Source organism: Rhinolophus sinicus, linkage group LG09, assembly GCF_036562045.2.
Source record: "Rhinolophus sinicus isolate RSC01 linkage group LG09, ASM3656204v1, whole genome shotgun sequence".
Lineage (NCBI taxonomy): Eukaryota > Metazoa > Chordata > Mammalia > Chiroptera > Rhinolophidae > Rhinolophus > Rhinolophus sinicus.
Genome location: NC_133758.1, coordinates 94,825,874 through 94,838,785, shown reverse-complemented (window position 1 = coordinate 94,838,785; position 12,912 = coordinate 94,825,874). Strand labels below are relative to the sequence as shown.

The 12,912-nt window shown below is 36.8% G+C and overlaps 1 protein-coding gene across 2 annotated transcripts in view; it reads left to right on the top strand.

Moving 5' to 3' along the window:
• The window catches only part of CRPPA (CDP-L-ribitol pyrophosphorylase A), a 215,473-nt gene that overhangs the window by 22,941 nt on the left and 179,620 nt on the right, over positions 1-12,912 (top strand). For both annotated transcript variants that reach the window (XM_019727133.2, XM_074340804.1), the window contains exon 3: positions 3,490-3,639. In XM_019727133.2, the coding sequence (XP_019582692.2) occupies positions 3,490-3,639 (150 nt within the window). The remainder of the gene's footprint in view (positions 1-3,489; positions 3,640-12,912) is intronic.

Sequence of the window (12,912 nt, the reverse complement as noted above, 5' to 3'; positions counted from 1 at the left end):
TTAGGTTTTTTATTTTTTATTTTTTTTATTTTTCAATTACAGTGACATTCAAAATTTTATATTAGTTTCAGGTGAACAGTGTAATGGTTAGACATTTATATAATTTATGAAGTGATCCCCCTGATTCGTCTAGTGCTCACCTGACACTATACATAGTTATTACAATACTATTGACTGTATTCCCTATGCTGTACTTTACAGCCCCATGACTATTTTGTAACTACCAATTTGTACTTCTTAATCCCTTCACCTTTTTCACCCAGCCCCCACCCCGGTCCCACTCCCATCTGTCAACAATCAGTTTGTTCTCTGTATCTCTGAGTCTGTTTCCATTTGGTTTGCTCGTTTATTTTGTTTAGATTCCACGTATAAGTGAGATCATATGATATTTGTCAGGTTTTTAATTTGAGAATTTTTTCTTATATAGACATTCACAGGTATAAATTGCCCTCTTAGGACTGCTTTAGTTGTATTTTTCTCTTCATTGTCCTGCATAATCTCTATTGATCTAACTTTAAATTCATTGATTCTTTCTTGTCCATTTCAAATGTATTGCTGAGCCCTCTACTGAGCTGTTCATTTTATTTATTATACATTTCAACTCTAGAATTTCTATTTAGTTTTTAAAAATATCTGTCTTAATATTGATAATATTTTCGTCATACTTCTTTAACCATGATTTTTCTTTAGTTCTTAGAACCTATTTATAATAGCTGATCTAAAGCCGTTATCTATAAAGTGTGACATCTGGGCCCTCTCACAGGCAGTTCCTGTTGCTTGCTTTTTTTTTTACTTTTGTATAGTTCACACGTTTGTTTAATTGCGTCTCTATTTTTTGATAAACTGGATATTTTAGATAATGCGTTTTGTCAATTTCAGGCACTGATTCTCTCTTTTCCACCTCCCAGGACTTGTTATTGTTTGCTTATTTGTTTGTGACTTTGTGGGTCTGTTTTAGTGAAGTCTTTTTCCTCTACAGGGTGAAGCCTCTGATGTCACAGGGTACAGTGTTGGGCATGTGTTTAGTCACCCTGAGATGACAGTGGTTTTAGCAGGGTTCTCTTTGATTTTCTTTCCTTGACATCTGTTAGACTGTCTGCCTCTGTTGGTATCACACCCAACTGATAAGCTCCATTTTATGCTCGAATTGCCCTTTTTGGGGAGTTTTTTTTTTTTTTTTTCAACAACACTTAGGGCATAGATTGCTGTACAGTTGAATCCAAATAAGTTCTGGCCCCTTTGCATGGGTGGTATTTGAGGTTTGCTCAGCTTCCAAGGGTGTTCTCATTAGCTGTCTCATTCCCTGGTTGTCTCTGGTAAACTAGTGGGTCTGCAGTTTAGTTTTTATCGTTTCACGTAGCTACCAGCCTCCTCTTAATTTCTTACCATGATAATATCCTTTTCTTTTTGAGAGTACCCTTACGCTTCAACTTACACTCTTTTCCAAGTAAAGTCAATTCCCTTAGGGAGAGCTTCATGGCTCTCTGTTCTTAGAGCCTGTCTCTTGCCTTGTGAAAAATCACTGCTCCACTCCTTTGGAGCTGTGGGTGGGTATGCTGTCTTGTTTCTTTCAGACTGACACCCTTACTTCGTGAGCAAGGTGCTGCGTGGGGGCATTGGAAGACTCCCATCTTCTCTTTTCTCCTTTCCTGGTGTAGAACCTCTGCCTATGTGTGATCTGGGGCAAAGGTGATTCAGGCCCCAGTATTTTCTGCCTACCGTTCCTTGGGGCAGATCCTTACCCTGTAGGTGGAGGAAGGGAGTCTTCAACCTCTTAGGCACGCTGGTCTATAATTTAGCCTCTGCGACATGGAATTGCGTGAGATGGGAAATGTTAGCATTCTGCTTCTCCCACTGGGAGCTACGGGGAGAGGCCCCCCCCCCTTCTGACATACTTATTCTGAGAGGAACTTCAATCACACTAAACTGGGTGTGGAATGTGGGAAGAAACAGATCATAACTCAAACACCACAGGCTTTCTTTGTTCTTATCAAGATTTAGTAGATTTTCTTGAATAAATGTTTCTTAATTTGCCGAATGCCCTTAGGACAAGTTTCAAAAGCTCTTAAATGGGTGTTTTTAAAATACTTTCCACTAGTTGTAGTTGTTTTGCTGGGAGAGAATCTGCGGAGCTCCTTATGCTGACATTTTATATGTCTCATGTTGTTTTATACATTTTTACGAGATGGCCTGGCATAAAATTGCATATAAATCGTTGCGGTGTAAATGTAACCTTTTCTTTAAAAACACTGTGTGTGTATACACACGTATCCATGTATTTCTTTCCTGTCTTGTCGTCTAAGCCCTGTTGATACGTGTTAGGCTTGACCTTTGGGCTTGTTCCTCACCTATGTTTTACCTACGTGGACATCATTCCCTTCCTGTTACCCTGACTGTCTCCTCCTTTTGGCTTTTATGCTGAGGCTCCACATTTTTACTTGAGTCCATGGAAATGGTGTTACAGTTTGTAAACTATCTCCTTGGCTCATACATTAGCTTTGATTTTTAGCCAATCACTTGACTTTTGTAAACTAGTTCATGGATTGATTATCTTGCTCAGATACTGGTCTTAAGATCAGATTTGTTGTATTCGTGTATTAGCTTCATGTGTTGTAATCCCCATGTAATAATTATGTGAAAGATAGGACATTTGGAGTCTATATAAGGAGGCTTGGTTAATTGTCTGCCGTAGGAACTGTGTTTTAAGGCTACTTCACCAAGTTAGCTGTCTGGTAATGATCTTTAAGACTGTATTACAATGAGACCGTATTAAGGATAAAGGGAAAAATTGTCACCTATGAAGGTATATCTTTCATAAAGATGAAGGTGACAATTTTCAGAAATTGTCAGCTATGAAGGTGTATGAAGGTGCATCAATTGATGAGACAGAGCTTTCATCAGAGCAATTGATATTAATAGATATTTTGCCTGAGGGAACATTGTATTTATGCTATGTGTGAAGGGAGCTGTTTTTCACAGGAATTAGAGCAAAACAAATTCATTGTTACTTGGGTTGTTGTTGAGTCTTATTTTGGGGATCTTAAGGAATATGTCTGTTTCCTTAATTATCTAATGTGGAAATTAAATCTTTGGAAGGCACGCTAATTAGTAATTCATGCATAATCCGTTTCAGTTCTTTCATAATAGTCTTTCTCTTTCTCCCTCCCACATTCAGGGAATACCCAATTGTATCTTTCCATCCTTTTTTTTTAGTTCTTGACTTCCGTGGCCTGTGATGAAAAGGATTTTGAACCTATAATAAAGAAAACAGTTCTACCTCTTAGTATGTGGAACTATAATATTATGAAATTGGTTTTTGATGTGAAAGGATTTGATTTATGAACCAGATTTATACTTGTTCAAATACTTTCTGGAGATATGAATAAGATCTGCTTTCAAAAATGCAATATAGAATTCAGAATTTCACTTTAAAATATTCTCTAGGTGAAATAAATGGGTCATTTGCCTCTTTTTTTGTTTGTTACTTAGGCAGCAGGAGCAATTCGACCTCTTGTATCTACTGTCATCTGTCCATCTGCTGATGGTTGCTTAGACCAGTCTCTAGACCGTGCCAGACACAGAGCAAGTGAAATGCCCCAGGCTTTTCTATTTGATGTGATCTACGAAGCATATCAGCAGGTAAGAATTCAGTTTCTCCAACTTAATCTCTTTCATTGATATTTTCAAATTTATTGGTATATTCTGTTTTTAATCAAAAATTTATATCTCTAGGAAAGAGACCATTAGTGTACAAATTGGCCAATTATGTGTCCTTTTTGGAGACATGTCTATTAAAGTCCTTTACCTTACATTTGTTGTTATTGTTGTTGAGTTGTAGGAGTCCTGTATATATTCTGGATATTAACCTCTTATCTGATACATAATTTGTAAACAATTTCTCCCATTTCATGGATTGCCTTTTCACTTTGTTGATAGTTCCTCTGATGCATAAAATACTTTCATTTTTATATTATCTAATTTATCTATTTTTAAAAGTTTTGTTGCCTGTGCTTTTGGTATCATATCCAGGAAATCATTGCCCAAGTAAATGTCATGAAGACTTCCCCTGTATTTTCTTCTAAGAATTTATAATTTTAGTTCTTACATTTATGTCTTTGTTTCATGTTGAGTTAGTTTTTGTATATGGTGTTAGATAAGAGATCAACTTCACTTTTTTGGCATGTGGCTATTCAGTTTTTCAAGTGCCATTTGTCGAATGTAATCTAAACCCTTGTTAAAAATTATTTGAATGTATATGCAGGGGTTTATTTCTGGGCTGCCTATTCTATTCCATTGGTCTATATATCTGTTTTTATGCCAGTGCTGTACTGATTCAATTACTGTAGTTTTGTAGTAAGTTTTGAAATCAAGAAGTGTAAGACCTCCAACTTTTTTGATCTTTTTCAAGATTGTTTTAGCTATTTTCAGTGACAATGCACTCTTTGATGTCCCTGACTCTGACCGTATTTCCCTCTTATTGTTCCTTCTGCCATCATTATCTAGCACAGGGCCTCAAATCTAGATGTTTAATACATATTATTGTGAGAATTAAAAAACTATACTGACTTTTTATAGTATAAAATATGGAATGCTCATATGCTATGAATCTATTTCCTGTATGTACTATGGAGTAGAAAATTGGACTTGGTGTAGAAACCTTAGAAAACAATACTATCTATATATTTCATAATCTTACCTAGTTCACACTTGTTCTCTAGGAACTGGGCCTTAATAAGATATGAACATCTGTCTTTACCCGTGTTATAAAAATTTTTTAAAATGCAGTGTGGATGCAATTCAATTATAAGTGTCTGTAAGAAGAGCAGAAAGCAAACAAAAGATGAGGCAAACAGAGGACACAGATCATACTACAGAGAGGACATAAAAAAGTAATGGGGTTGTTACTTTCTTCCTGTGGTTTGTTCTGAGTTCATGGCATTGAATTGGAAAAATAAGATCCTGGGAAATTTTTGTTCAGTCTGGGAGATTACTGGAAATATTTCGTATGTTTGTGCTTTTCTGGTAAGAAAGTTAAAGGTGGGGAATGGAATGCATGGGAAGAGGCATACAATGGAAACACTATTCTGTCGTATGAGGTAGTCAAAAGGACCTCTTGGAGCTGTCAAGAGCCTTTTGTTTCATCTTCTAAAATCCTGATCTCTTTGTTACAGAATTTGGCAAGGAAAGCTGCTCTTTAAAATAAATAAAAATGAACTGGGGACATAGTATTTCCTCTTCTTAATCTTTTACCACAGGACTTTGCATCTCAAAGTAGGTACTAACTTTTGGAGGACAGTCTGGAGAGGGTAGGAGTTTGAATTTACACAGGTGGACACTGAAGAATTATACATAACTGACAGTCAAATTCCAGGCTTTGTCTGTGGCAAGAGCTGGCAGACACTAGTGCCCAGGCAATCCTCTAATTCTTTCTCCTCCAAGGATGACAGAGCTGCAGATTCCCAAGCAATTCCATGATCACATCATGGGCTATTATGTGTACTAGCAGAGATCCGTTATTTAGAAGAAATAAGGTTCCAAATGAAAAACGTTTTGGTTTACTCGAATGCTAAAGGAAAGCCTGTGAGCTATGGGTTCATCCAGAATCAGATGGTGAAATAAATTTTGATCTCATTTAGTCCTCGGGCCCTTTATGTTACTTTGTGTAATGTATGCATTAGCATCAGCATGGTAGCTTTAGCAGTTTATGGTCAAAACAAAACTGATTTCCTAGGCAGATCCAATAACCTCAACTCCTATTTGAGGCTCTTTTACTTTAGAAAAATTACAGAATGATGGAGAAACTATGGTGAGCTATTTTGAGGCTATATCTTATCATGAATGAATATGGATTTTAAAATTCATATAACTTTATTCACACATTTCTTCCACACTGTGTCTGTTGTGTGAAGCTGATGAATTCATGAAAATTCTGTGTGTGTCTGAATTACGTGCTACGGCATTCATCTGTGGAGGGTGTTGCTGTGTCAGCTTGGTTAAATTGGGAACTTATTTTTTTCTCAGATTGGCCAAAAGAGCAGTAAGAGTGAGATTTAGATGGCTGAAGTGAAGCAGGCCTTCTCTAAAAGGTCTTTTTTCTGTCAGATGGGGTGACCAACAGACACAAAGATGCCTGGTGGGTTCTAACCTGTCCTTGCCATTTTGCTCCGCCATTTAACTTCCTGACAGCCAGCGCTGTTGACTATCACTAGCCCTGGTTCATCACCAGATACTGGACTGGGGGACCCACTGAGGCAGTAGCTACACAGATGTAGCTGTTTCCCACAGACCTCCCGTGGCTTTCCTCTCAAGGTCTCCCTTTGGTGGCTGGATGTGCTTGTCTGGTGTGATTAATTAGTCAATGATGTCTTCTCTGATCTTTTAACTTGCCTTCCATTCTATACCTTCCCCAGGGACACAGCTGTGTGAGGTCTAATTCCTGGAACCCCTTATCACATATCACATACGGTGGGCCTGCTCCCCAGAATGATTCATCATCTAATTCCACTGTGGGGTTGTGTCCATGCTGTGTCCACTTATATGTTGTACAAGCAACTCTGACTATTTTTCACCATTGCTAAATTACTTTTTTTTGTGTTTGTTTTACCTTGTTTAGAAAATAATACATTTTTAGAAGGTACATGTGTGTCTTAAAAAGTAATAAATTTATGTGGTATTTGGTGGCAAAGTTGTTTGAGTTTGAAAGATAGCTTTCTTCTTGGATGTTTCACAAAGTGTTGTCAAAAGAATTAGAGGGAAAGTTTTTTTCTTTTAAATGGTTGGGGCAGGGTTTTGTTTTATTGGTCTGCTGCCTAGAATATTGAAAAGTCATGTATAATGACATAATTAATTATTAATTATCTACTACTATTAAAGTTGGTGTGTTTGGGAACCATTTTTCTTGTAGAACATAATCAGTTCTGAAATAGTACTGTGGGATTCAACCTGTCTGTGTACCCTTCAACATGGATTTAAACATTATGGAATTTTAACAAATTAAATTTTAATCATTTCCCTATACGTGATTTCAAAGTTTGACATTATTTTATGGAGATTATTATCTGCAGGCATTACTATCTTGAGAAAGAGTTTGACATTTCCAAATATCAGCTAGAGATATAGTTCAGCATTTTTTGGGCAATTAAAAGAGATATTTCTACATGCTTTTGAATAAACTCAATTTCTTCTAAATTTTTTTAGGACTAGTGGAAATAAATATTTTCACTGAGAATACCTTGTACAAGAATTTATGGGTAGTGAAATTTGTGTGCACTGTTGAATGCCAAGGTGGCTATGTACTTCATAAACCTCACAGAAGATAGTCTGAAACATAGAATAGAGGTACTAGTTCCTTGCTTACAGTATGGTAGGCTCTCGAATAACATAATTTTGGTATAATGTTGATAAGCTGATGTAGGAACTTAACTTTTGTTTATATCTTTTAGTCTGTGGTAAAAGTTGTTTCGTTATATGTCGTTTCGCCAGAGTTTCAAGAGAAAGTAATTCTATGGACTACTTTAGTGAGGACTTACTGTATTATCTATATTTTGTGTCAAATCATTTCTCAGGGCTTTGTCTCCTGGTAATGACAGAATAGCTAGAACAACCAACTTCCAAGTGGATAAAAACATAAACTATTATAAACTCTGATATATATCTATTGAGTGAGACAAAGACATTTATCCAGAGAGATATGATATATATGATATATATATATATATATATATATATATATATATATATAAAATGTATATCATGTATATCATATCTCATATTTGTATAATGGCAGTGAATAGTGACCAAAAGTAGGCAAAACTTAGAAAGGATTCAACCCTTCGAAGAAGGGAGTCACAGTGGGTAAAGTACACATTTATATGATGTGCCAGTCAGCTCTAAATTCACTTGTCCCTGCCTTGCTGGATCCATTGGACATCTTTCCTTTGCCAAAAAATTTTAAGCTCCATCAGTGGAGAGTGCTAAAGAGACGCTGCCAGAGGAAGGGTTTTTTTTCCTGGTTCGGTATGTTTTTGTTCCTGCTCACTCCACAACTGCCATCAGCCTGTGTCTGTGGCACTCAATGCCATTCACTCTTTAGCAAGTGTTTGATGCCCGTTCTGGTCTGCTAGGTCTCTGCCTGCCAGCTTCTGCCTGCTGACACCTGGTGGAGGTTTTCTTGTTTGCCAGTCCTGGACTGTGGTTCTGTGCCTGCCAGCCTTGGTTTCTTGGCATTCCAACAGTAGGCTTCCAGCTTGTCATTCCGTGTCTACAATTCTCTGTGCATCAGCCTTAGGCTTCTGGCCATGCAGTGTGAGGCTCCCACCTTGTCAGTTCTCCTCCATGGTTCCTAACATACCAGTCTTGGCCTGCTGATTTTGTACCACCTCTGGGCCCATCAAGACATTAAACTTCACCATCCAGTGGGCTGTAGTCATATCTTCTCCAGTGAGGTTTGAATCTCAGCCTTGGAGAGAGGGCCCTACCTCTTTCCATTTTTTCCTTCCTTGGGTATTTCCTCTCTTATTTAGTATATTTTTTAGATTTCTGTTTTATTCATTCTTAGGGAAACCATGGTGCATAGTTAATAATACTGTAAATTATATCTTTCTTGTTCAAATTATTATGCAGTTTATGACTCCTGACTGAATGCTGAATGGTACATATAGCTTTTTAAATTTTTTTCATGAGCTCACTTCTCAGGCCCTGTAGTGGCAATGCAGAAAGCTATCATCTTTTTTTTTTCCTGTCCTGAGAATCCAGAGGATAGAATGTGGGGCTGGCAAGGGAATTTGGGAATTGGGGGTCATAGTCCAGAATGTAGGGAGCCCAGAGGTGGGAGGTCTGATATGTGCATATGAAATCTCCCCAAGCCTTTGCTGACTCCTGAATTGTGTATGTATGGGGCAATATTCCAAGGGACTCAGCGGAAAGCATCAACTGGAAACCTGCACAGGATGGTTAGAGACTTCAGCAGCTGCTCACCCCAGGGGAGATGGAGTTTGGAGTTTGAGTCTTGCCGTGTTCAAAGGAATTTGGTAAACATCGCTGGCTTTTCGTCAATATTCTAGAAGGACCACATTTTAGGAGTACCACTTCCCAGAAAACACCATGGAAAATAACTGAATCCATAGTTTGTAAAACGTATTATTTACAGTGCCTAGTATATATTTCAAAACTACTAAGTATTAAAACAGGTAAACATGACTCATGTTAAGAACATAATTGGTCAATAGAAAAAGACCCAGATGTTGGAAACAGCGGTGTAGGACTTTAAAATGACCATGACAAATGTGTTGAAGGATCTGTAAGAAAAGGTTGATACAATGCCTGAGAGATGAGGAATTTCAAGACAAATGTGGAAAGCGTAAAAAAAAACCACAATCACATGGAAATCAGAACTGAAAAATACAATAGCCTGGATAAAAACATAGTGAATCTATTGGCTGTAATCTACAGGGAATTGAAGAATGGATCAGTGACCTTCAAGATAGTCTGGGTTCCAAATGACTGAGGTGGAAGCTGCCAGTCTTTGTACAGCCTAGGCCAGACTTGGAACACCAGCAGTTCTGCCATATTCTATAGGTCAGAGCAGTTATAGGCCAGCCTATATATTTACACAGAATGAAAACAGACACCCCCCCCACCCCACCTCCGCGCCCAGAATTTGTGGCTATTTTAAATCTATCCCAATCATCATGCTGTAAGAGCAAGAATGTGGAAGCAGGCCACTGAGTTTTGGCTAGTTTCTGCCACTTCCTCATTATTTAGTAACTTGCTGTACAAACTTCTTTGAGTCTTGCTATTTTTGGAAGGGGATAAAAATATACTCTTTACTGGGTTGTTGAGAAGAAAATATGTAGAAATAGTAGAAAATTAATAAAAGTTACATATTATGAATAATTCCATTGTTCTTTGTTTCTATTTGTTTCAATCCTTAGTCGAGTTCCCCAAGTAAATACATGTAGTTACTTATATAAACTTATTTTTTTTCTCTTTAAGTTTCCTAATTTTGAGATAGATTTGGAAGTAACCTAGAATTTTTTTCTCTGTAATTCTTTCTTATTCCAGTTGTATTTTGTTATTGAGTGTGGATAGGAACTATAAATTGTCAAACCAACAAGGTGTTATTACCATTATAACTATGGTGAAATCATTTGGTCCTTTAATATTATTATGCCTAAAGCAGTAATGAGTTTTAGTGCCTTGAGGTCATCACAGCAAACACAAATCTTTATACTGTAATGCTGATTGAATATGTCTCGCAGATGCCTGCTTGCGCCCCTATTCTGGTGGGTATTCCCTTTGCTGGGTCTGCCTGCCCTACCACTCGGGCATCCTAACATTCATACCTCCTTCCCTCAAGCCTGTTCCCCCATGACGGAAGGGGTGAGAGATAATGATGACATTGAGAATCCAAAATGCCCTAATTTTATTCCTAGCTCAGTGATCTTGAGGAATAATGGGCATATGCTTTTAGTTTCTCTGGACTCATATTCAGGCCTGTAAATGAAGGATTTGGACGATGTGATCTAAAATTCTTCCTAGCTCAGAATTTATGATTCAGAAACTGGTAAAGGGGTGAGTAAGAGAATGATTATCAACAAAACAAAACAAAACAAAACAAGACAAAAACCAAAAAACAAAACCCCCAAAACAAACAAACCAACAACAAAAAACTGAGTAGAGATTGAAAAGACATCCAATGGTCATTTGGTTCATTACATGAACATAAGTAGGTGTGAGATATTAATGCAACCCAAACAGACTGAACTGATGGAATGATGCCGTTGAAGTATATATGAGGTAAAGAGTGGTATATATGAGGTATATATGAGTGGTAAAGACTTTTGCCAGATGAATCACTACAACAATATTTTACATTGTGTTAGAGAAGAAATACTTGCTTTGAAAGGGATTTTAGACTTAAATTAGTGGAGTTGGGCTGGGGCATGGGAAATGGGGGTGCAGAGGTACATTGCAATGGCAAAAATACTGGCCTTTGTATGTAAAGCTCCATTAAAAATTGATCTTTTAGCTTATAGAATGAAAACATATTTAGCCATATCATGTTTTTATTCGATGATATATTTCTTACTTTAAAATGTGTACATAGCCATTTAAGAGTAGAATGTGTTTATTGAACAAGGGATAAATCCCTATACTTGATTTGGAGCTGCTTGCCCTGTGCTATGACTGAAGTTCTGCTGTGGGTGTTTGTTGTGTCTAAACTTGCACTGTGAGCTGGCATTTTCATCTGTTCCTGATTTCTGTGGGAGTTGAGAGTTTGTATGTTGTGGGGATTGACCCAGGAGGGGTACACCTGTCTTTTTAAGACTATTAAAAAGTCATTTGAAACTGTAATTTAAAATGTCCTCTTCGGCCTCACCCAAGGATATACTTTCTTTGTTAAATTAACATGGGATTTTTGATTCAAGCAAAGGGAAAAGGAAACCAGTTCAGTGAGTACCCCCTGGATGGCAGGCAGAGGAACGGCCCGCCGATAATCCCATTTCATAGGTAAGAAGTCAAGGGACTCACACAAGGTCGATATCTAATGCCAAAAACAAGATGAAAATTGCAGCCTGATTACAGTACCTGTTACATTTCCTGAAACTGCTTGTTGCAATGACATGTTTTATTCTTGTACATTTAGATGATGCTCGACTATAAAAAGTGTAATTGCTTATATAAATGTCTTTTCTAATAAGTTTTGGTAACCCAGGATGAAAAGACTAGAGACTATTTCCTTAGCTGCTTAGTTGAGAGTGTATTCAGCAGTACGTTTTTATTAGCATATTGTCTGTCTTTTTATCTGTATGGTTTTCATCCTTTTGGTTTAACTTTGTGGTTTAGTCTCACTGTTGAGTATGTTTTTGATACAGTCCATGCCTTAAGGGAATAAGTGTATTTGAAATAGAAGAAATAAATTAGATGACTAACTCTATTATTTTCTGGTGGCTATAGTTCAGTGAGGAAGTTCGGGAAACATCCTATTAAGTTATATGTTTAATGACACTAAATTCATTTTTTGGAAACACACCCTTTTCTTAGCCATAATAGTCTTTAGGGTAGTAATAAAACCAAGGAAATTTTTTATATCTTCTATTTCTAAAAATAACTAAATTTTAAGGTACTTCAGCCACAGTTTTTTCCCCCCTTTCTCTTAAAGTAATCTCAAGTTACTCTGTAAGTTTTTTCAAAAGTGTCCAAAGCCTCCTTAGGCTGATAGATAGGTTACAGCATTTTGTGCAGTCTGTGTGTTCCCTACCACAAAACATTAAATGGAATTAAGAGTATCGGAGTCACAGACTTTTTCCCTTTCATTAGAATTAGGCTAGACTACTTATTGCATACCTGATTCTCATGGATTGTGGGATTCATAAATGCCCTTTGTTTTCAACCATATTATAAATCATCATGTTATATCATGTCCTAGTGATATATAAAGCAACATTATATTATGTGAAAAGAAGTTGAACTGTACATTGAGTGCTGCATTTGAAATAAATTTCACTTTTTATGTTTATACATAGCTTCACTGATTCAGATGAAGGAATTTATTAAATTCTGTTTCATTTCTACAAAGAACATCTCGCCATCATATTTTCTTTTCCAAAAGGATGTTGTCGCTATAAAATTCTGTACTTATAAATGTCACCTGACAATAATATACTATTTTCAGTGAGATATTCTTGTAAAAATGGAATTTAATTTACATTTTTAATAATAAATTGTAAATAGTAAAAATGTTTGTTCTCGTGTAGCAGCTTGCTTCTTGACTCTGTATTTTCTGGAAGATAAAAGAGTGATACCACTTAAAGTGGTATCTAGGTTTGGTAGTAAAGTTGTTTCTGACTGATGCAGCAACAGCAACAACAACTCTGAAAACACAGTCTCTAGTTTTTTTGTTTTTTTTTT